Below are 24,527 nucleotides of genomic sequence, written 5' to 3'. Positions count from 1 at the left end.
GCTGGTAGTTCAGAAAATTCATACCGGGATGTGTCACTAAGGCAGCCAATTTGAGATTCAACTTTGACAGAAAATGATACATCCTTTAGACAATAGGAAACAATTCTACTGTAGTGCAATTGTCAAAATTGACATTCAGTGCTTATGTAGGAGAAGAAGAATCCATCAAGTTCCAGCTTTCAGCTAGGTAGTCTTCTTGCACCCTAAAGCACAACTGGTCGTAGGAGCCTGTGTAAATCCAGGAATGAACAGTTTGCTACTCCCTGGTTCTACTTTGACCTCTCTTCTCACTTACCTTGAGCAAGAGAGATACTTCAGTACATGGCAGCAGTCTTATTCAGTGCTGTTTGTGTTGAGTACTGTAATAATTGGTTTAATGAGTGTATTGAGACTGTCAATGGCTTTTTTTGTTTGTTCACTTTATTACCAGGGTCTTTTCACCTTATTCACTTGATGTTCGATGACTATGTATTGTACCTGCTAGAATCACTCCATTGTCAGGAGAAAGCTAATGAGCTAATGAGGGCAATGAAGGGAGAAGGGAGCACAGGTGAGTCTGTTCTTTTATTCATTATTTGCTGTTTTATTCCATTGCCTTCTCTATTTTTTATGTTAGGACGTATCTTTATCCATATCTAACCCGCTGAGGCTTATCCAGGAGCAAAGCGGTTTTCACTTCTATCATGGTATGAAATAAATCATTTGGGAGGCATGCCTGGTTAATGCATTCTAAAAGAGAACTGCCTGCTTCACAACGTCATTCTGGATGTCTGAAACCCCATTCCTAAGCACTCATTTGGTGTTTCTGTGAGAAAATTTTGTACTGAACCTTTTAACTTAGTTAATCTTTCTAAGCCACCATTGAATTTCAGTGGACTCAGTGTTAATAAGTTCACTGCTATCAGTAGATTTGTACCAGTCTAAATAAGAGGAAGAGATAGCAGAAGTGAGAAAAGACAAATGGCAAAGCTGTTGTTTCTGGCACACTTATGTCCTGAGTGCCTGTACAGAAGAAGATTCTGGTCCTGCTCCACTCCACGCTGCCTGGCCAGAACAGAAGCAAGCGGGCATTGCCTTAAGTTTTTCTACTCCAGGCAACCCCTTGTAATGGGGGCTCCTCAGTGATCTTCCTTCCTTGCATCTCCCACTAATTTTGGCAAATTAAACATCTCTGTCACCTTTGGAAAGTTTCATTCTCCATTTTAGCTGTGGCCTAATTTGTCACCCTGTAGATTTATGGGAAGAAAAGCAATTCAGTGATTAGGGTACTATCTTCTGTGTGGTGAAAGACTTGAATTTAATTCATTGCCCTGCCATAGCCTCTTGGGTTTTTGACAAATAAGTTGCTTATTCTTGCATATTTTCCACATACCTTTGGCAGCTAAAACCATCCAGAATATCCTCCTTTTTCAGTCAACAAAGAAAGAAAGAAGATCATGGCCAGAAGCCACAGGAATGCCCCGGAGACTCCTTTTTCTCTCCAATGTCTCTAGAAGGTGTAGGAATGCCTAACTCAGACTGGACTCCTAATTTTAGATATATAATAGTACATTATAGGAGTATAACCCTTAAGCTATCCATGCACTAGTTTCCTGCTTATGCAACAGGAAAAATAGCACTTTCCTTTAAGAGGTCTTCTGCAGGTACGTTGTAATGGTGAATGTTATAGAAGTACTTCTTTCAAAGATTTGTGGTTCCTTCTATGTATTTCTTGAAACACGCTCCACAGAACTTAACTGCTTGCCTTTCTTTTTTTTTTTTTTTTTTTTTTTAGTTTCTTGGTGTTCCTTGACTCTACCTCCTTTAGCTAAGTTTGATGGGTTTTCTCTCATTCTGCAGCAGAAATACGAGAAGAAATTATTCTGAGTGAACCAGCAGCTCCAACTCCCTCCCCAGCGCCATTCTCCCCAGCTAAATCTGCCACCTCAGTGGAAGTGCCCTCTGCCCCGTCACCCATCAGCAACCAGTCCCCAGAGTATGGTGGCATAACAGCTACTACAGGTAGGTTGGCTTCTGAGAGATAAATCTGCTTGAAGGTGGCTTTTGCACTTGGTCTCCTGAAATCGAGCCTGAGAACACGATGTGCTGGCTTGCATGACATGAGAAGCCTTCCCAAGCCAAAAATCTGTTCTCACTGTATCCAAACGTGATGTGCAGTCTACCAGGAAAAAGATCTGATGTTTGGATGTTTTATACCCCTGAAGGAAGTGTGCCAAGTATCTTAGGTTTAGTGAGGTTTGCAAAATCTCAAATCACTGGTGGTTCAGGAATTCTTAGATGGTAAAGTGGGAGATGGGTATCTTTCAACATATTTAACACCCAAATACGTTTAAATAGCTGTGCAAATTTCTCTTGGGAATGTTTTACACATTGCTGATGACTTTCATCTATCAATGTTAGAGATAGGAATTACGTGTTTGAAGCCTATTTTCAGTATTATATTCTATTATGGCAACTAATACTGTTGTTTTATTCTGGTGGGCCCACAAATTAAAAAAAATCTGCACTTCAGGGACAGCTTAAACTTGTGTGTAGGATTGATAGAAAACAATAAGCATAAAACCAGCTTCTCGTTTGGTCTGCATAAATGGCCGACATCTTCTGTGCTCTAGAGTAAAACTCATTACCTTTTGGATGTGGGCAGGACAGTCTGTCTGTATGATCAAAAGACAGTGTTCTTTTAGCTCATGGAAAGAAAGGCAGAAATGTGAGTGACTTTCAGAAGGCATTTCAGGCAGTGAAATTCCAGCTTTGCTGCTCCTCATTGAAGAGGATGTACAGTCAGAATGTGGAAACTATCACTTTTGTGATGTACTAGAAAAGTTACAAAATCTTCTTGAAAGAATGTCATAAAGTGGTGATTTACCACACTAGAGAATTTGGCAGTGACTAAAGAACTAATAAATCTTTCTGAAAAATGTTTTTCATGTTTTCAAAGGCGCCACAGGGAAGCACAATGCATGTTGTGTTGGAAGAGATTTTAAAATATTTGTCCCTACATCACAACTTAAGCTTTTTCACTGTTGGAGGCAATACAATACTTAGGAGGGAAATAGGAAGTTATTACCACCAGGACAGGTAGACAAAGACAGATGATTCCTAGACAGGGCAGGTGACCACACGGCTTCATTTCAGGCGATAGTGGAGGTGGTGAGGATCTTTGACTCTTGTTGAAACACTGATGCTGTGTGGAACTTGACCTGTAGGCATTGTGGGATGGCTGTGATGCCAGAACTAGAACTAAGTATGATGCAGAGCTGTACCCAGAAGTAAAGGACTGAAAAGAAGGGAACTGTGTGTTCTCCGGGGCCATTGACAGGAATGGAGATTTGAGGGACTTGTGTTTGGGCTGCAGATACCGTAACTCTAAATGTCATAAAACAGTTAACCAAAAGCCATTCACCCTTGTCCTGTCACTGCATGTCTTTGTAAGAAGTCCCTTTCCATCTTTCCCTTCAGGTACTGAAAGACCACAATTGTTCCCATACTAGAACTTTTTCGGCAAGAAAGCTATTTCTGATTATTTTAGTTCTTTCTTCTCAGCTTTCATTTTTAAGTTGTTTTAAAAGCTTTTGTTCAGTTGAATTGGATTTTACTCTTATGGTTTGGTGCAGTCTCGCTTTTGAGAGTGTGAAAACCATTTTTGTCTTGCACAAGAAAATTTGTCAATGCAAGTAATGCTCTGGTTAAAATTAAATATGAATATGTGGCTATTTCTTTTTTCTTAATTTGAGCAATTAGAAAAGCTTCTGTTTCCCATGTTCATCATGTAGATAGACTGATTTTACTTTGCTTTTTAGTTTGCAAACCATTACACCGTGGAATGCAGTGTTTATTCACATAAAGCAACACGAAATAACAACTGTCTCAGCTAAAGGAAATTGCTACACTTTAAAATAGGAGTGATGAAGGTGTATTACATATAATCAAACTAGTTTACACACAGATCTGTGGCATTACATATAATATTTTGAAACAGGAACCTCTGTTCTGGAAAGATGTATTTGAAGTACACCATTGATTTTCTTATGTGTCTTTTGTGAGGTAAATGTAAAATTCTACAAATGCTTTGCAGATCTTGAGAACTAGTTCCATTGGTCACTGTTAGCTCTCAGTTCCCCAATTTAAGGCATCATTAACTCTTTCTTGCTTGTGACATTAGCAATAAAAGTTAACTATTAAACTTGCATTTTAACCTTTTTGCCTTCAGTCAGGAGTCAGTACAAAACCAGCAAATTAAACTGTTGCAATTACATGATACTGAGCAAAAGAAAGGTAAATCCTATGTATCACACTCTGTGGTAGAACATCTGTCATGGCACCACTAACATTTTATTTAAAACTTTTTGTTAGGTTACTAGACAGTTAAGAGGCTAATTAGTTTCCATCCTTTCTAAATCACAAAGGCCAGATTAATGATTGTTCAAGCTGCGACAATATTGTAATAAAAGTGATAGCTATATGGCTGACTATGCTGTTCTCTCTTAAAGCCCTTCTTAAAGCTCTGATTACTCATTGCCAATGCAATCGTTTTTGGACAACACAAAATGAACTCTAAATTGCTAGCTCCTAATATGTTAGTTAACTGTGGAGTTTGCTGTTCAGTTTTAAGAAATACATGCATGAAATAAGTCTTCAGGTCAGCAATGGTCATTAAAAGTCATTGTTCTTCCAAGTCTGGGCTTGGTATTAAAGTTCTGGGAGTACTGGCACAGATCTAGCCCTCCCATATTTGTGTGTAGAAGTAGAACAAATTTTGGTTCTTTTCCCAAAGCTTCAGCTCCTGGACCCATACGAGTATTTGAGAACATCAGCTCTTGTTCAACAACCAGAGTTTAATTCTCATAGCTGCAGAGTGCAAAACTCACAGGTTTCAATTTTAAAAGGCAATTCTTGCCTTCAAATGGAAGGGCTTGTGTTTGTCTAAAGCTTTATAGGTGAAGTGATCTGTCTGTTTTGTGGGGACAGAATGGAGGTCTGACTCTGGATTTCTGACTGCTTGAGGGTGACAGTACTGCTCGCTGTCAAACATAATGCACAGTGCTGGGAGTGTCTCACTGTATCTTGGTGGTCGTTTGCTCCAGCCTAAAGCAGATATAAAATGCAGCATCATGAAGCAACTTCTGGGTTTTTTCTGCACTGGTGTACGTGATGGCATCAATGACAACAGGGCTGTTGTTGGACTAATAGCAGTTCCATTTATATTTGGCTTCCCTACAGGTCAGATGGCCTCTTGGTTAGTATCCTCAAAATCACTTTTTTTTTTTAAAGAGAAAAGAAAAACAAGTGATAATAAATGAACTTCCCTATTTTAATCAAACCCTGCATGTTCAGAACACAAAGGAGAGCAAATTGTTGCTCAATCACTATTGTTTCAGCTTATTTCAAAAAAGCAGTTCAGTTGGGTTCAGTCATATCTAAAAGAGACTTCATCTCTTGAAGTTCAATTCTGCAACCAGCTGAGGAAATTAATCTTATAGGACTGGGACCTAGGCAGGTATTAAGAGGTGGCTATGAAAACCTTTCAGACTTAACTCATTCCTCCTTTTCCACCCACCCCAACATTGGCAGTATCCTGGTTGACCTGGTATGTACTTACACACAGTCTGAAAATCTGTTGTCATCTTCCATCCTTCCTCTCTGTCTTTGTAATTAGGTCACTGAAAATAATGGCATTCCTGCTACAAAGGTAAAAAGAAGTGAGGCAACTGTAGGTTCCTCAGAACATTCTGAAAAAAACATTTGCATGGCTTTCTGTCATTCTGTAAATCCAGAGTAAAGCCCAACATACTTTTGTTTCTAAACCATAACTGGCAAAAGAAGGGGAGCGTTCCCTTGAGCAGCTGTGTGAGGTACTATCCTGTAGTACTCAGACATTTCTTGGTTAGGAGAATTAAACAAAGATACAGCTCTCCCAGTGCAAGATCTACTTTCTACATTTGTTTCTGTGACATCTGCACAAGCACGAGGTTTGTTACTCTCCAACCATTTTTTTTTAAAGTTGAACTGAGGTGGCTTCCAGTTAGGTTTGAATGCCAGGATTGGCATCTCTCATCCAAGGAATTTGACTTCCCACAGGGAGCACATGAAACAACTTGCTCTCCTGGACTCACTAATTTTCCTCAGACTATGATAAGATCCCCACTATTTTCCAAAAAAAGAAAAAGAGATTGTCACAATATCTGAGGCCAATCAAATCACTATATTTGTTAAAAGGCAAAGGATATTTTAGCTCTGTTATTACTGCTTCTCCTTGGAGCTGGGAAGGTCATGAGTTTTTTGGCTCAATGGCCAATTATTTTGTTGGGAAAAAAAAAATCAGATCAAAGTAAAACTTTTGTTTTATGGTGAACTGAAAAAGTGGGAAGAAAACACCAAACAATAATATTACCTAAAAATAAGTATTTGGGGTTTTTCACCCTCTTTGTTGTTGTTCTTTCTTTTCTCTTTGTTTTTGCCTTTTGCATTTAGGCCTGTTTTGAAAGAAAGTTGCAAATTTTCTTTTGGAAGATAACACTGGGAAAATATGTTGACCTTTTGAAATTGAAATGTTTCATTAAAATATTCTGTAGACAAGTTGTTGATATTTTCAAAACTCTCTTGTTTTCAAATGAAGCTATTTGGTAACTGCACAAGTACTTTTGGTCCCTTCCACCTAGACTGTATCTTTTAGTAAAGGCAGGTTTCCTTAAACATTTTCCTCAATTCAAGGAACCATGAATGCTCATTTGTCCATGGCAACATGGGGTAGCTTTTCTTCTTGGGGTCTTGAGAACGTCAGCGGTCCTTTGCATTGTGAGATGAAGACAGAAAATTCAAGAGTCAGTGGCAGAAAATGCAAGCATGTGAAAACAGACCTATCACAAATACTCTTGGCCATAACACATCCAAGGATTTCTATTGTAAGAGCACCAAATCACACCCTGCTGAAGTATTTCAAGTTGCACTTACCTTATGAAGCTCAGAATATCTTCATCCAGTCCCAGAATTAAGCATTTCCCATTAAAAAAAAAAAAAAAGCCTGATTTTGCCAGATAAAATCACACACATCTGAAGAAAACTATGCACATCTGAAATAGGCTTTTCATTTCCCAAAGCCATGGAGTGGATGCAGACCTGGGAGTACAATCATTTCCCCTCTGAATTAGGCTCTTTCATGCTACAGGAAGTCCTAGAATCCATATTGAAAAAAACTGAGTCACCTCCTGCAATTCCTTTTAGCTAAAGAAAAAGAGTCAAGAGTGCCCAGAGCCCCCCAAATCAGTGTTCTCATTGGGTTAAATTCAGTGTTCTGGTCCTCATTTGCAGGGTAATCTCAGCCAGTATGGTCATGACCTCCAGCAAGAGCTATGTTATACTGGAACAATGGATCTGTCAGCCTCCTGAGTGAAAGGGGTGTGTGCAAAGGACAAAGGTTTCTCAGCAGCTGGCTCATGAAACTGGAGTTCCTGCCTGGAAGGGATCAGGATGATTAAAAAACTCAGCACCTTCTAAGCAAAATGGAAAACCCACTTCTTTGCTTTGCTGTTCCCACAAACGCTCTACATGACAAAAATAAATTAAGTCCAGTCTCTGCTGCCACTAAAAAAAACCAGAAAGAAACATTATTTGCAGGAAGGAAATGACCAGGCTATTTCTATCTATATACTTGTTATAATCTGGGGATCTTTGTAGTGTTACCACTACAAGGGCTGGTACCTAGTTGGGTGGAACAGGTACAAACTGCAAAAGGATTCAAGAAATTTATTTGCATAACACCCATTTTTTTCTAATCCTTCATTGTTCTGATCATACCTCCTGCCTCTGTCCAGGCCTCAGAGCTGAGCAGGCCAGCAGCCCTCTCCATGTGAGAGAGACCTCAGGGTTTGGTGCATCATGCCTGAGAAATCTTAGCACTGGTGTTCTTCCATTTCTAAGTCCTATTCCAGGGTTTTGTTTTATTCTGCAAAATTATTTCAACACCACACTGGAAGTCCACAGTGTGAGCCATTCCAGATATGTTTCATTTTTCTGGATCCTCGTGTGTTCCAAATAATCTACGTATGTTTATATTTATGCCTCAGATATGACCGGTTTGTTCACTTTGGTCACTGCACTTTCCATGACCATTGCCTGTTCGGTTGTTTTCCTATAATTGTCTCGAGGCATGGCACCTCTGTGGATGGCAGCCCATGTTAATTGTGTTCCTTTGGCTCCTCTCTGCCTGCAGGGGCTATGCAATCCTACACCTGGTCACTCACCTACACCGTGACAACAGCTGCCGGGTCGCCTGCAGAGAATTCCCAACAGCTGCCCTGCATGAGGAGTCCACACGTGCCTTCCTCGTCTGTCACACACCGTATACCTGTTTATCCCCACAGAGAAGAACACGGGTAAGGCACTTCTCAGTGTCTTGGGGGAAGAGGGGGTTATGTATTTTTGGTGGGTTTTGGATGAACTTCTGCTTAGATGTTTTTTTGAAATACAGTAAAAGCTGTTTCTTGATATAGTTAAGTCTGTATTGCAAAGATGCTGGTATCATAATTCTTTGGCTGTTGTTGCTATTGTATAATTATATTAAGTCTTAGTTTTATAATCTCATTTAATTCTATTCAAAACCACAGTAGGCCTGGAGGATATTTTCTAAAAGAGAAGGCTTCAGTAGATTTCTTCTCTGATTCCTGTTTTCCTGTGCCATGTTTTAAAAAGCTAGATGTGCCTAGAGAACAACCCTACTATACCATGTCTCAGGAGAAGGGATCCTTCTCCTTTGCTCAGCACTGCTGAGACCACATCTGGATCCAATTCTGTGCTCCCCAGTACCAGACAGACCCAGGGATGCTGGAGTTAAGACCAGAAAAGGGCCACTTTGATGATGATTGTGGGACTGGACTATCTGTCATACCAAGAGAGGCTGAGAGAGCTGAGGTTATTTGGCATTGGGCAGAGAGAGTTCAGGGAGGGTCTTATCAGTGGGGGGTGATAAGAAGACAGAGACAGGTTCTTTTCAGTGGTATTTAATGACAGGACAAGCACAAATAGAAGTACAAGAAATTCTGCTTAAACATAAATGACCACAAAACTTGTTTTATTGTAAATGTGATCAAACACTGGAGCAGGTTGCCCAGAAAGGCCATCCTTGCTGATGTACAGACTCCATCTGGACATGATCCTGGGCAGGCTGCTCTAGTAGACCCCGCTTTGAACAGGGGGGTTAGACTAGATAAACTCCACAGGTCCCTTCCAGCCTCAGTGATTCAATGACTATTGTTAACTTGCAGATTAAAAAATGTCCACAGTTTGAAGATACAGACACATTATCACCATATCATCCTAATATTTTCCATCACCAAAACCTGCTCAAGGCTCTCAATTTAAATAACGACAGGTATAAATTTATGTAACATTATTTGATCTGGAAAATCTTCAGACACTTACTAAAGCTCTCAGTGCTGTTTTCATTAAGCAGCACTTCTTCTGTGCCATCCTCATTTGATTCAGTGCATAACTCATAGATATCCATAATGAAAAAAACCAATCATAAACTAATCAATGGAGAAGGAACAGATAATATAGCAAGATTAGCAAATGCCTGTTTGCTGCCATGATGCAAGAGTTTCAAAAGGTTTTACTGTGTCCCTCAGTCTTGTTGCAAACTCATTAACTTTGCAGGAGTGCTTTCCCAGTCTGAAAGACTCTCAGCTGTTTGGAAGGGTATCAGTAGATTGTTTTGAACCCTACATCTTCTTCCATCTTGGATGTGATTAGGTTTAGATACCTGTTTGAATGTCACTGCTAAGCCCTTCCTGGGAAAACCTGGATAAGGAGAAAGGGAACATTTCTCTTATCCAGAAATATGACTGACTGGTGGAGGCAGAAATAGAGCAGCACGGAGGTTTGGGAGCTAAGAGTATTCAAGACTTGGAACAGACCACTGTAAGGCAGAGTCTATGTTATATATATGTGTGTATATATGTGAGAATTTATTGTTCCTGCAGAAATACCTTGCCTCTGGTGTTAGATGGATTATGGTGATTTGAGGAAACATTTGAATCTAGGTAAATCAACTTTTCTGAAAGACAACAAAGATCAGATGTTCACATGTTCACAAAGATGGGAAGATTGCAGAAAGTGTCCATGGATCTTCTGCTAACGAATGGTCCAAACAATGGTGGCCAACAAACACTGACTCAATAGCTAAGGAAACTGCTCCCTCCTTTGCCCCTGGATGTCCCTAGACAGGAGGCTGGGAATCAAAAAGAAAGTAGACAGGTTCTCCAATCTCACACCCCACTGTCTTACTGAGTTGACTGTGCTAAAGCTGAACATTATATGCTTCAGATTCAAACTAATTCACTTCTCTCCCTCCCAAAAAAGGAACATCTGACTGCAGTACAAGGAGATAGCTGAACTTGTGATAGTTCTTCAAGTCAGGGCTTACCATACTTCCTCAGCCTGGATAGCAATTTACTGGGAACATGGCATTAGATAACAATAGAAGGGAAAGACACTTTCTCCTCAGAAAGTATGGAGCTGAGTCTGCAGTTTAAAATTAGTCACAGAAACAGGCTGGGTCTCTCTATTTGCTGTTGTGCTGGATACACACTTTCACTAGTGGCATCTGCTTCCCATCTGAGCTGAAATGTATCTTTTTGAAAAAGATTTAAAACACCATCCTCCTATTAGAAAAACCTCTCCAAAACAATGGTATGTTTCATAAAAGTCATGGAATGATTAGTGGGAATAAATCATTGTGCATACTAAAAGTGGTTTTTGATGTATTTTAGATACACAGGAAGTTACAACTATGGTAGCTATAGCAACCAGCATCCCCATCCAATGCAGAGTCAGTATCCATCCTTACCACATGATACTGCTATTTCTGGACCACTTCACTACTCAGCTTACCACAGAAGCTCTTCACAGGTAATTTGATTTTATTACTTGATGATGGTTGTTATAACATTTAAAATAAATTTACTTTGTACATTTATCAGCATATTAGCTGTCTGAATCAATAATCTGTCTAGATTTTGATGGCTCCTAACTTTTTTCATCTTCTAATATTACCTAGGTATCTTTTCATTTTGCTGGAGATCAAATGTAGCTTTAGATTGTGAATATAAAATATTAACTCTAAAATCCAGCAGTCTGGGTCATGGAAAGTGTTTCTGTTTTAAGGAGTAGCTAAAGCAAAAACGAATATAACTAGTTGTATGATTCTTAGGTGTTGGGAGCAGGAAGAGATCCCTAAGAAGAAACAAAAGTGTTTTCATACAGCTGAAGGTGCAGAGGCCATAGTGAATTCTTCTGGGGTCTCTGCTTTTGAGGATACCCCTGTTTAGGAATTTGCCAAAACAGTTAGTTCTGCATATAGTTTGAATAACTTCAGGACACCATTGCAGAGGCTGTTTAATCTGTATCCTATACTCTCCTACTACAGTGCTGAGAAATTATATCAGTAACTCTTCCACCTCACGAAACTGAGCCAGTAGGAGCCAGCCCAGATTAAACGTGAAGATCAGATCTGGCAAGAGTTCCAGAGCAGTGCCACTGTTGGAGGGCTTTAGTGCCTCATGCAGCTGGTGCTTCCTCAGTGTAGGCAGCTGCTCTCTGGGCTCTCTCCTGGAAGATTAGCAAAGGGCGGATACAGGGAGGAGGTGATGGCATTGGGATATTCCACCCATCTGGCACCACTTACACTTTATTTATAAAAATAAATTAATTATTTCTTTATTAAAATAAATAATTTATCTAAATTATTTATTTTAATAAATACATTTATAAATTTTTTTTCTTTTATAAATTTATAAAATTTATTAAAATATTTATAAAATTTATAAAAGTATATCAGGGACTGCCATGCTTAACTATCATCACTGGACTGCAACAGTTCCATACTGGATGCAAAGATGTGAATTTGGTAGTGCTTTGAAACAGAGCACACAAAAGCTGCATCTCATTCTGGTCTTTGGCATCAGTCTGACACATGATCTTAGAGGAGTCATTTCTCCTTTTTATGCTTCATTTTCCCTAGCTGTAAGATAAGAATAATGGTATTGATCTCCTTGAAGCTTTTTGAGATCTGTACAAACCCAATATGCTCATTTGGAGCAGCTCAACAATGGCTCCCTAACCTATGGAAAGGACAAGCTACAACTTCTCACCCATTTGTGTAGCACCTGGTCAGTCAGACTACATGAGGTATCCAGGTTTGTCAGAGGCCTTTTGCAGCTGCTGTATCTTCAGTAGGAAAGTGAGTGAACATTTAAGTGCAGTGTCCTTGGACAAGTTTGTTTTTCTCCATTTTTCAGTATGGGTCTTACCCTGTTATCTCAAGAAACAAGTAAAGCAAATCAAGATCAACACGTTTTTAGTTTACTCATGTCCTGGTTAACATGTCATATGCAAACAGTAGCAAACATCGAACTCAGGCAAGTATTTTTCATACTGTAGTAGGCTGTCTCTACAGGTACAGATGTCAGATCATTTTTTCTTCTTTTGCTAGTTTTTGTACTGCCCTGAACACATATGAAGAACAGCTACACTTTAATGATCACACTTTGAAGGAAAATTATTTCAATTTCTATGTAGCATGTTCTTTCTCATGCTGCTTACAAACTGAGATGAAACTGCACAGCAGCACACAGCCAACAAAACCCTATCAATGTGCTTGTTCTGTATTGAGAGGAGCTACAAACTGGAACCTTACTTTTGAAGAATTATCTAAAAGCCTTTGACAGTTTGATACAGAATTTGCTGACAGTCTTTTCAAAACTAAGTTAGCATCGGTAAAATGCCTGCCCTGATAATAAGTCCTTTCTTAGCTACTTTTAACCAAAAACAAAAAAGTTCATAAGATGTCCCTGAGAAGATGTTAGGAACTGCTCTTCTTCTAGTGGCCTTTGTGAAGGGAACATATTGGAAGGAATTGCAGTAGGACTCATGATGTTGCAAAATAAAACACAGGAAGCCGAATTTACAATGAATATATCAACAGCTGCCACTATACTGAAACAAAAGGAGCTGCAATGTGCAGAGCTGTGGGAGTATAATCAGCTGAGAAGAGGAGGCATTGACCATAATGTTCAAAAGAACTCTTTGTTATAATCTACATTCTGGCCAAATATAGAACTTTGGCTCAACTTTAGCAACTACTCTACCATGCTCTTTAGGATAGTGTCTAGGGATTAACTCCTAAGAAAAAAAAGCTCTGTGTGTGTGGTAAATTCTCCTCTACAAAAATGGATTCAGGGAGAGCCCTTGTCCTAGACAAGGGTCTGAGCCAAAACAGGTGACATGTAGTTGAGGTGAGGTTTAAGCTGCAGCTATAAATAACTGTTTTGGTCTTGAAGGACTTCATGTCCAACCTCTTTCTGTGGAAGAGAGTGACACACTCCAGGTTTAAGAGTTTTGATTTTGTCATTGGAATTTTAGAGTGAGACTGTGCTGAGGAAGAAGTCACACAGACATAGATGTTATACTATCTACCATTTTACTATTTACTATTAACTACTTTATTACAGCTCTCGAAAAGTGCAGGTGGGGGTCTTGGCAGTATAGGCTAATTCCCACTGATGGCTATGACTCTTTTTGATGACAGGAACAGTCTGTTCAAACCTTGGTCTTAACCCTAATTTTTCCTTCTTCCCTCACCATCTGTGAATAATCCTCAGAACAGGTCCTTACTTGTAATTCCAGGCCTGATTGCTCATTTCTTGTCTTGGCTTACTGGCCAGCAGCCTGGCAGACAAATGAAAAATGATCTACAGGTTGATCTGTTACTACCTAATTCTCTAAGTCATAGTGCAGAAGTTCACACAATACTCTGATGCTACTCCACCATCATATAGAAGAGGACTGTTTAGTGTGTGTGTATATAAACACGTCTGTACTGACACTTTATTTCATCAGTTCTCTGCTTCTGCAGTTTTAGGTACCAGATGCCAGGGTAGGAAATAGACAATGCTGTCTAAAAGCCTCTGAGAGGTCTCATCATCCTGTGTTGAGTTTAGCAGAGAGTTACCTCCTTCAAAGGTAACCCCTTCACAAAGTCACACCTAATTCACCTCCACAGGGGAGGCTTGACTGGCTTCTGAGCACAGCTTTTATCTGCAACGTTCACCCTGGCTGGACAGGTCTTAATCCTCTCAGGCTATCCAAAAGTATTTCAATTCATGTAGTTCTACCTTTTCCTTAAACACAAACTAATTCATGCTGCAGTAATTTTTCTTTGTAAATTTCAAGGCTAACACTTTTAGTAGGAAGAATAATTAGAGAAATGTGCAGCAGTACACATTTTAACATGTCTGGTAACATATGAAGATGCCCATCATTAAGGGTAAGCACCCTAATGTGTAGCTGTAGTGAGTCACACTGTAGGTTCAGTTATCCAGGTCTTATCTCTAGCAATGACCAGAAACAGATATGTGGAGGAAAAGTTACAGAAGTAGGGTAAGTAGAAGGTGGTCCTTTCACCAGCATAGTTATGATGACTCTGGCAAGAGCTAACCTAGGGATATCCTGAGTAGGAAGCAGCAGCTGGAATGAAGTCTTTTGTAGCAAACCACTCTCTGAGCATTTTTGTACATATAGACTTTGCCAGGGGTTGCATGAAACACTCATTCTCTTGCTGATTTTAAGTCTGTTATCTCCTAATTGCATTGGGTGCCCTAGGGTTTTTTGAATGATGAGAATAGGGAATATTAATGAATTCCCGTTTTTCTACTCTGACCATTTAAGACATTATAGAGCTGCATCATTCCTTCCTCACCTCCTCCCTGTCATCTCTTCTCTGGAGTTGAGTGTTATCATCTCTTTAGTTTCTGTTGTGACAGGTGCTTTGTGCACAGGAGTTATTCAAGGACTGCAGGGCAGGCATAGTCTGAGGAGTCTGTGAATGTCCTGTTCTCTCAGTTGTGCTGAGCAGGGAACCTGATGGAGCTGGAGCTCCCCTCCAGCCTTTCTGTGCACACCTGATCTCAGAGCAGATAGCAGGGACTCAGTCAAGAACCTGCCAGATCAGTCACCTAGATGTGGGAATCACTTCTAGATGCAACACTAAACACAGCCTCATTTTACCTTTTCTCCTTTGCCACTTCCAAAATGGAACAACCATCTCCAAACAGTCGATCTCAGGTGACAGCCATAGAAGCAGCACAGCAATGTTTCTCCTTTTGTACCATGCAGCTCCTACCTTAAAGACAAGAAGGAACCTATTCATTTATTTATTTTTTCTGCCTTTAAGCTGCATTTATGAAGATCATAGTTTACTTCCATGGCCTGGACAGAACAAATCAGCCTGGAAAATGCTGCAGTAGTACAGTCTGCTGTTAAGCAGTAGATCAGGTCTGCACCTCTCAGAGGCCCAGAGCACTGCGTTTGGGCCATAGTTAAAGGAACTTCAAACAGTGTTTGTACCCTGACTCTCATAAACTGCTCTGGGGACTGCACTGGTCTCACATAACTTCTCAGGGGTGCAGCATGCAGCACTACTCAGTTTTTCTGTAAAATATTGCATGCCACAATTCTACTAAACCGTGTCTTCCCTTCATGTGCCTCTGCAGCAGGATTTACTGGAAGACAGTAGTAACTGTTTTTGTGAAATCCTCTCCTATACAGAGCCCATGCTTTAGTGTCCATTCATGTTATTCTGGCCCATCTACTTTGGACAAAAAAGAGAAGGGGAAAAGTTCTTAGTCTTCCAGCACATACACATTATAAACTCATGACTGTACCAATGCAGTAAGAGTAATGCACCCTCCCCAATAACCACTCTGTCATCAAACAGCCAGTAATGACAGAAAGACAAAAATACTGCCCAAATCCCACCCATGCAGCAAGAGTCATTGTTCCCAACTGTATGGCTTCACAACGGCCTCGAGACTGTTAGCATGTAATTGAAGTAATTATGTATTGAATGCAACAGGAAACAGATGTCTTAACTTCTTTTGAGATAATTACAAATAGCATTTTCCAGAGGCTCCAAATGCCACTCCCAAAAGTACCAAAATCGCTTAGATGGACTTCAAAGTTTCACTCAGCCTAATTAACAGATTCAATAAGGTTCAATTTGTGGAGAAAAGGGTCAGATTAAGGGTTATACAGATGCAATTAATTAATAGTTTCAATTCTGTCATTTTATAAGATTTAAGCATATTTTTGTGAAATTAGTTTATAGCCAGCTCTCCACAATTCAGTAGTTACTGGTATGTGTTATTTGCAAGTCCTGAAGTAGTGGCTAACATGCAAAAATAATTTACAGCATTCAGGAAAAGTGGGAGCTAATACAATGTAAAGTCAGAGCCACATTCATAAGGAAAACATTTTGCTGTTTGGACATTGAAACCTTTCACTTCCATGTATAATTGGTTGGTGAGTTGAGAATAAGGATAAAGAGATAACTCTCCATCCTTGCACTGCAGAAGCTGAGCCTTTGCTTCATGGGAAGACATATTTAATGTATTTTGTAAAATAATACTAAAAGAAATTGAACTAATTTTACTTTTTTGGGCAAGGCCTTAAAAATAATCTGCTCAAAGTCTCACAGGCTTAAAGGGCTTCTTGTTTAGGTCTAATGGCAGCAGTAGTAACAAGTGTGAGTCAACCCAGAAAATGGTAATTTCCTGTCAAGAGTCCTCCAACAAATGTCGCTTTTATATCTGGCAAAGATCACTAGGCCCCAGTGTTTTGAGTTCAGCTTAAGCACTCTTCATTAAACCGGATGTAGAGTGTGAAAGGTGATTCAGGCAGCATGGGCAGGCATCCGCCCAGATGGCTCTGCTTTGGACACTCCAACAAGGCTGAATAGATGCTTCATTGGGTGAGTTAATAGTCAGGCAGGGGCCAACGAGTACTTTAAAAATATTGTCTTTCAATAGTCTCTTCACTGTAGGGAAAAAGAAGCCACTGAGTCATTTGCGATTAGCTGACCTACCATTACAAAACTTTCCATCTTGCATTCAGTCATAACAGAATTTATTGTAAAATACTGGATATTTAGAGTCCATGTTATTTTCAAGCAATTATTCTTTTTACATTCATGACACATTCAAAAACACAGCTGCATTGGGTGTGCTTGATGAAAAGGAAAAGCAGCACACTGTATCCTCTCCCCTCATGCACAGCCATTCCCCTGCCTTCTTAGTAAGCCTAAGCATGGCCTCTGGGCTGCACACTGGAGGAGGAGTATCTTTCTTTTTCAGTGCATCCCAAAGTTCAATCTGGGAGCCAAGATTTTGTTTGCTCAGTGGCACAGGGTTTGTGGTTCCAAGCAACTAAAAGACATAATGTGGCTTCCCCACATAATGCTGTGTACAAGGAGACCCACCACAATATTCCCAGAGTTCATTTTCTTCTTCTTGATCATAGGTGAATTTTTTGCAGTCTACAGATTTTCAGATGGCAAATTATCCTGGCGGAAGTCAGGGATTTCTCTTGGTATTTGTAAGGGATAGGAAAGCAAATAATTCTCCTGTTGCAAGTCACAACCTTTGCTTCAAAACCTCAACGGAAAATTGCACTGAGTCAGGATGGCAAAGGCTTCTGTTATGGTCAACAACAGAATAGATCAATTCTCTCACTGGGAAGAAGACAGGAGAGAATCACTGGTGTATTATGGCAGAAATCTAGGTTGACCCTGTTGTAAATACACTCTTTAATACACGAACCTACAGTGACTTCAAGTATAGACCAATGGGTAACAAGGGCAAAGACCACAGTAATTTGTATCAAATAAAATGCTGCTGAAGACAAAGAAGAAATGTCTTAGCTTAGGCCACATACTGTTTCAAAGCTTGAGTTTCATTGTTGCTGGTCACTGGAAGTTCTCATCTTCAATGAAAGCTTTTGGAGAGCCAACAAGTCTGAAAACTTGATTCTCCTTCAAAGGAATATAGGGCTTTTTACACTCATTAGGTAAGCTCTGCTGAACTTTCCTACTGAAAAACCTTTCTCAGGGGTGAAGATGGAAATTTAGATGGTGTTGTATAGACCTGTTGTCAGTGTTGCCAGGACAGCTTATTCTGGCAGCTGGATTAGCAGTACCAGTGTTGAAGTGTTAATGTTCCAGGGTGGTGCTGCAGTTTAACACCCTGTTTCAGGTGTTAAACATCAGCAGCTTCGATGGCCCAGGTAGATCCAGCCTCTGTGGTGATGGGAAGTACAGGCTAGATAACACCTTTGATGTTTTCCTTTTCATCTACCTACTGGCCTGCCTCCCCAGGACACGAAGGAATATGCTAAATCACTAACTACAGTATGTTGGTCAAAAAGAGTCTTCTTTTTCTCCTCTCTAATTGGGAGTGGCCAGCGTGTGGCCCTGAGCTGCCTGAGGCTTGTGAACTGTTCAAATACATTTGCCAAGGCTGGGATGCCTTCCTGGCTGTGGTCGGAAGGGAGACAGCACAAACTCCTCATGGAGACACTGCTATAATTGCCTTGGGCTTATGTAAGAGTTGCTTATGCAACTGATTAACCCTGGGCCCATCCACAGCGGAGCAACGTAATGAGGCCCCTTGGGAGTCTCTGCTACCTCCCTCCTAGGAACACCTACTCCAGCTTTTCTCTCCATAACCCTCCAAAACAGAGGGAAAGAATAGATTAGATAGATAGATAGATAGATAGATAGATAGATAGATAGATAGATAGATAGATAGCTTTGGCATGCAACTTGCAAGGTTTGTAAGTGTCAGAAGTGGTGATAGTCTTGCTTTGGTGACAGCTTTCTAGTTAAGAAATACCACAGTGTCAACCCAAGATATCGAAATTTTAAATGTGACACTTTTTGCAGAAAAGGTATAAAGATGTAAAACGTTGAAGCTCTGAAGATACAAGGCTGGTCAAGGGGAACAGGGATCCTAACCATCTTTGTGATGCAGATGGATAACGGGGACAACACAGGGAGAGCCGTTCCTCAGACACAGCACACAGATGATCTGCTCCTGCAGGACAGGCAATACATAAATAAATACATGCTAAGCAAGCACTCGCAAGCACAATTTTCTTTCTGTTGCTGGGCAGTCTGTGGCTATAGAGGGCAAAAGCTGTTCTGTTTTCCTTCCTGTCCTGTCCTTCCTTAGTGGAAGCCATTTGTCAAACTTCTTTGATTTCTGTTTCCAAGTGTCACTGTGAACAGCTGGGGAATACAGAGATTCTTCTCCTGCTGCCTCTTTCCATAAATCATCCAATTAGCTGCTGGCTCTGGAGCCAGACCATACTGTTTTCCTGCAGAAACTGTCAGGATGTCTTGTGCACACTTTAAAGGGAAGGCACCATCCCAGAAATAAAGATTCTTTTGCTCCCCTCCCTCAAAACTCCCTTGAGTGAGGATGAGTGAGTAAAAGTGGGAGAAAAAATTAAATTAATTCAATCTATTTTTTGCTCCCAGGTACATCTTGATAAATGAGTTCAATATTTAAAATCAGTGACTGTTTTGTGAGACTCACTGAAACTTTGGTTTACAGCAGACACTGGTTATCTGGTATTCCACCTTCAGTATGATACCTTGTTGTTGGATAGCTGCTAAAACTCACGATTTTGGCTTTGTTAAACACAGAATTGTGACACCACCAGCCTTATTTTAAAATGCAGTATGTGGCAAATTATTCTCTTTTTTTTTTTTTTTTTTTAATTGTAGTACCCTTTCAATGGCCCAACATCAAGAATGGAGCCCTGTTTGATGAGCAGCACTCCCAGGCTGCATCCCACACCAGTGACTCCACGCTGGCCAGAGGTCCCAGCTGCCAACTCCTGCTACACGAGCTCATCCATGCACTCCACGAGATATGGGAATTCCAGTGACATGTACACGCCCTTGACAACACGCAGGAATTCTGAGTACGAGCACATGCAACACTTTCCCGGCTTTGCCTACATCAATGGGGAAGCCACCACAGGCTGGGCTAAATGAAGATGACTGGCATCAGCTAAGCCCACACACGTACAAGAGTTAGAAAAACTTCATGCTGTGTGGGACTTTTCATGGACATTCTTCAAGGGAGGTGAAAATGGAAGAGATCCTGGGCAGTAATGTAGTTCCTAACGTGGGCAGATTGCAGACCAGTATGACTGAATGTTCCTGTAGCCGAAAAATACTTTTGTGCTGTTCTAGACCACTTTTTGGGCCTCTCTGTGCCTTTTTAAATTCTGGGCCAACCCTGTGTGCTCTCAATTTAAGTGAGCCATTTTTGCCCCCTCTCTTATTGACAAATGTTAATGAGTCTTACAAAAAAAAGTACTGGAACAGGACCTATTTATAATTTGAATTAAAGACAGGAAATTCACCCTCAGCAAAACCCCATCATCTGTTCTTCTTTTAAGCTCTTAATGCATTCCTTAGAAACTATTCTGCCAAGTCATCACTTATTCATATCAATTCCTCTATCTGGTTCCTTAAAAAGACACGTGTTGTAGGTTTCAGTTTACATCTAACTTTGTATATTGATGCACCTTTCTGTTGATCCACTAAGTTTGATCTTTACAAAAGAGAAGAAAAGACATGTAGCATTGAATTATACACTGCCTTAAGTTGACTATTGTTCTTATTATATATGTATTTGTGTTGAGTTTGCACAATCTGGAAAAATCTAACTTCTCTGGTCAGTAATGACAAGGTAAGAAGGGACTTGGGGACTGGGAAGATTTTGGATTCAGAGCCACATATGTTAAATATGATGATGAGATGAAGCAATTATATAAAGAAAATGACAATGCAAACATGATTATTCACTTAATTATCTATTGACAGGTATGAAACTGTTCTCTCGATTCCTTCACATGGTGATAATTCTCTATACGTCTACAAAAGCAAAATTCAAAGCTGTGCCTTTGAAGTTATTCTGTACTGTGTATGTGTGGAAAAATGTATTGTATTTTGGGGAGAATTTTTCTTAGACATTTTCTGTCAGATTTGTAGCTATTTGTGAGTTTTTGTTAGTTTTTATTAACATAGCTTTTCCTTCTGTATTATAAAACACACCAAGCAATTATGGTGGACCTATTACCCTATGGGTAAGAAATAAATAAATGGAAATATGACAACAGGCATTTTAGTAATTGTTTTGTAAATAAAATCTTTGATAGCACCCAGTGTGACAATAACCATGTTTATGCCTAAAATGGACATAAGTGTTATTTGTACAGTTGTGCAAGATATATGAGGGATTTTCACACCCAAATAAAGTTCTTGAAATTAAATAGATGCCGTTTAAATTTACTTAAATACAAGAACTTCTACAAGCTGCAGACCTTAAAAAAATCTTAGATGTCATCATGTATGTTTTTATCCAAGGAAGGACTTGAGAACAGGTACAATACGTGGCAAATGAGTGATGCACCTCCACTTATCTGATGGGCTGGTGATCGTGACCTGCCATGGTCCCCCCTAGGACCAGATGCATTGGTGAGATGTCTGTGGGTAGAACTGACCAGTAACTCAAGGCTGGGTCTTTGGAAGGATCAGGATGGAGGTGAATCCAAGCACCACTCAAGGGAAGCCAGAAGCACTTTGTCTGCTTTTTATAGTAAATTGTTAAACCGAAAGAAGCCTAATCCCCATTGACTGAAAGTGAGGAGAAAATGAGACTATTTTAGCATACAAATGTTCCATATCCTTCAACACCTTTGGGGACAAGTCCATTACCCTGATTTCAAGAGCTCAGGCAGACTGTTCGGAAAAGAGGAGGGATATTGGACACAGTGTGAGACCCAGAAATAATAAAACCTTTCTGGGTGGAGAACCGCAACATCCTGGGAGAGAGAATTCTGACCAACAGCAGCACCACAAAGCTGCTCATAAAAAAGAGCCAAGAACATCATCAGTCAGACAGGGCTTGGAAAGTCTTTTTCAAAAAAACCCTTCCACAGTCTTTCTTTTCCTTTTTTGTTTAAAATTAATTTAGAAACTTGTGTTGATGTCTCAGGAGTCTGAATGTGCACTTCCAACTACTTTTGAACTGCTTCCTGATGAGGGCTTTGAAATTTAAAGCAGACGTTCATGGGAAGCAGTATATAGATTGGTGAAACAGGCCACCATCACCAGCTGCATGAGAAGTGCTGCGAGGGAAAGCAGGACTCGTCCTGGGCCACTGCAGCTCAGAACCCACCACAGCAGCACAGACCATGGGAGCTTTCAGGTCACAGAGTGTGCACCAGGCCAGGGAGTGCAGCAGCTCAGGAGAGCATCGTAACCTCTGGGCAGAGTGTCTGGTGAGGGGCAAGAATGTCTTAAATCATCCCAGTACAAAATGCCAAACCTCCTGAGTCGAAGTCTGCAGCCTGTTAATTAATCCTTTTCCTTGACCATGGAAACTAAAAGTTGGGGTTTCTTGTCTAGCCATGCATTTATGTGCATATAAAGTAAATATGTGACCATGCAAACCTTGCTGAAGAAGCTTCTATACCACATTCTGAAATATTCAATCTCAGTTTCTTTTCTATTTTTCTCTTTTCTTCTTTCACTTTGCTCTCTTTACTCTCTTTTTTCTTTTTTTTCTCTTTTTTCTTTTTTTTTCTCTTTTCCTTTTTAAAAAAATTTCTTGTTTACATTCTGTTTTTTTCTAACAACAAATACACATTTTTATAAAAATGTCATATTTTTCATAGGCTAAAATGTATAACAAATTATATATAATATATGGAGTAGAATAGAAACTAGTTTTATATATTACAGCATAACTGACATAACACATTTAATATTTTTAAATAGATCTACACACACATAAATATATCTGTATGTATGCGTACAAAAATCCATTACAATCCTTCAAGATTTTTCATTACCAGGTAGAAAAAAGGCTCAGCGGGGGAAGAGCAGTGAGAACTCCATTCAGTAGCATGAATCCTGTTTTTGTCAGGCTACCACTTGCTGCTAAGGTCACTACCCTTTGACAAAAATGGCCTCTGACCTCCCCATCCCCACAATTCTGTTGTGACTGACCCTGAAACCCATGAAATTCAGGGGCAGACATTGCTTTGGAAGGTTTAGATAAAGCTGACTAACATGGGAAGGGCTCATGGTATGCACCCATCTGAAAAGGTCTGGCAGTTCTTTGGTAGAGGATGCAATTTATTCTGTCCCTCTCTTTCACTGAAATCCTAATCCTTCATATGCTACATAAAGTGGAAACTAAAATGCACTGATGATGAATAACAATGTGCCTTTAAAGGGCAGTAACAGTTTCCTAATCTTTATTTTTCAGGTTTTGTAATTAAAAAAAAAAAATTAATTGGCTATGTGCAAGTAAAATGAGTGTTTTGCTGTGCTGTGAAGTAAATCTAAGCAGGCTTATACTTTATTATAGAGTTGTAAATCTAACAAGCAAAACACTCTTTTCACTAGGTTTTTCTCCAAAGCTGCATTAGTTTACACATGGATCTGACTCAGAAGAAATGGCTGCACACTGGATGGCTGGATTTTGTTACTCCTTGCAGTCCAGTGGCTGTGCTGTTCTGGTTTTATATTTCAGCTCTTGAGGCGAGAAACCCCTAGGGAGGAAACTCAGGTTCTTGTTTGGGTCTGCATATGAAACGCTGCAGGCATGCACCGTCACATCTGAGCCCTCAGCGCCCCGTCCCTCTGCAGGTGCAACCTCCCTGGCATTGCCCACTGGGGAGCCGGTCACTTGTGAGATGAAAGGTTTCTCTTTCTCACGGAGTACCTCCTGAACTGTAGCAATAAATATTTCAAGGAGAGACCGGCCGCAGCTCCGTATGAACATGGGGTTTTTATTAACTTCAATATATCATTTTCTGCTATCTGGGCAATGAATTTCGATTATAGGGCGCCTTGAGTATGAAAATACTGTGTATCTGCTCTGTGTAGTTTAAACCCACGGTCTTGCAAAACCTTTATAGAGACATGGTTCACCTATGCCCGGCTCTGCCGATGCAGCCCACCTTCCCCTCCTGCCACTTCCGGAACAAAACGCAGAATTTTCGTGTACCACCATTGTTCTGGTGGGTTACACCTGGGAAAAAGGCGGTTGGTTCTGCTGCCACACGCTGTGGCGAAGCCCCGCTTCAGGGAACACACACAGGCTTCGCCCGCGGTGGGAGCCTAATGACCTAAAAGCTTCAGAAAAAGCGGCCAGCCCTGGTTTTGGCAGCCTTTCGCCTAGTGACAGACACGGGGTGGACAGGGCAGGTCGCAGAGAGCACACGATCGGACAAGCCTAAGGAGGAGGGAGGGATGTGCCGGGCAGCGCCCTGCGCCGCTGAGCGTCCCGAGAACGCGCTGCCGCTGCTCCTCTCGGCGGGGGCCCTCGGGGCTGTGGGCACGGACTGCAGCACCCATCGTGCCCCACGGCAACAAAGCCCCGCTCACCCCGCCGCGCGCCGCAGTGCCGCGCCGCTCGGCATGCTGGGAGATGTAGTCCTCTCTCCGCTACGGCCGGCCGGCGGGACGGCAGCCAATAGGAGGGCTCGGGGGTGGGCGCCGCCGGCCCCTCCAGCCAATGGCGCGCGGACGGTGCCTGCCAGTTCGGGCGGCTTCCGCGGGGAGCGTCGGGCGTGTCAGGGGGCGCGCGGGCGGGGCGGCCGCTGTTCGGCGG

The 24,527-nt window shown here is 40.9% G+C and overlaps 1 protein-coding gene across 1 annotated transcript in view; it reads left to right on the top strand.

The window, feature by feature from the left end:
- RFX4 (regulatory factor X4) overlaps positions 1 to 19,888 on the top strand; it is a 78,960-nt gene extending 59,072 nt beyond the window's left edge. Inside the window, exons 15-19 of the mRNA XM_069003954.1 lie at positions 431 to 550; positions 1,840 to 2,001; positions 8,210 to 8,372; positions 10,767 to 10,905; positions 19,616 to 19,888. Coding sequence (XP_068860055.1) covers positions 431 to 550; positions 1,840 to 2,001; positions 8,210 to 8,372; positions 10,767 to 10,905; positions 19,616 to 19,888 — 857 coding nt within the window. The remainder of the gene's footprint in view (positions 1 to 430; positions 551 to 1,839; positions 2,002 to 8,209; positions 8,373 to 10,766; positions 10,906 to 19,615) is intronic.
- The last annotated feature ends 4,639 nt before the right edge of the window (positions 19,889 to 24,527 follow it).

The sequence above is a fragment of the Aphelocoma coerulescens genome, chromosome 1A (genome assembly GCF_041296385.1).
Source record: "Aphelocoma coerulescens isolate FSJ_1873_10779 chromosome 1A, UR_Acoe_1.0, whole genome shotgun sequence".
Classification (NCBI taxonomy): domain Eukaryota; kingdom Metazoa; phylum Chordata; class Aves; order Passeriformes; family Corvidae; genus Aphelocoma; species Aphelocoma coerulescens.
The sequence above is the reverse complement of the archived record's forward strand: the minus strand, read 5'-3'. Positions and strand labels throughout refer to the sequence as shown.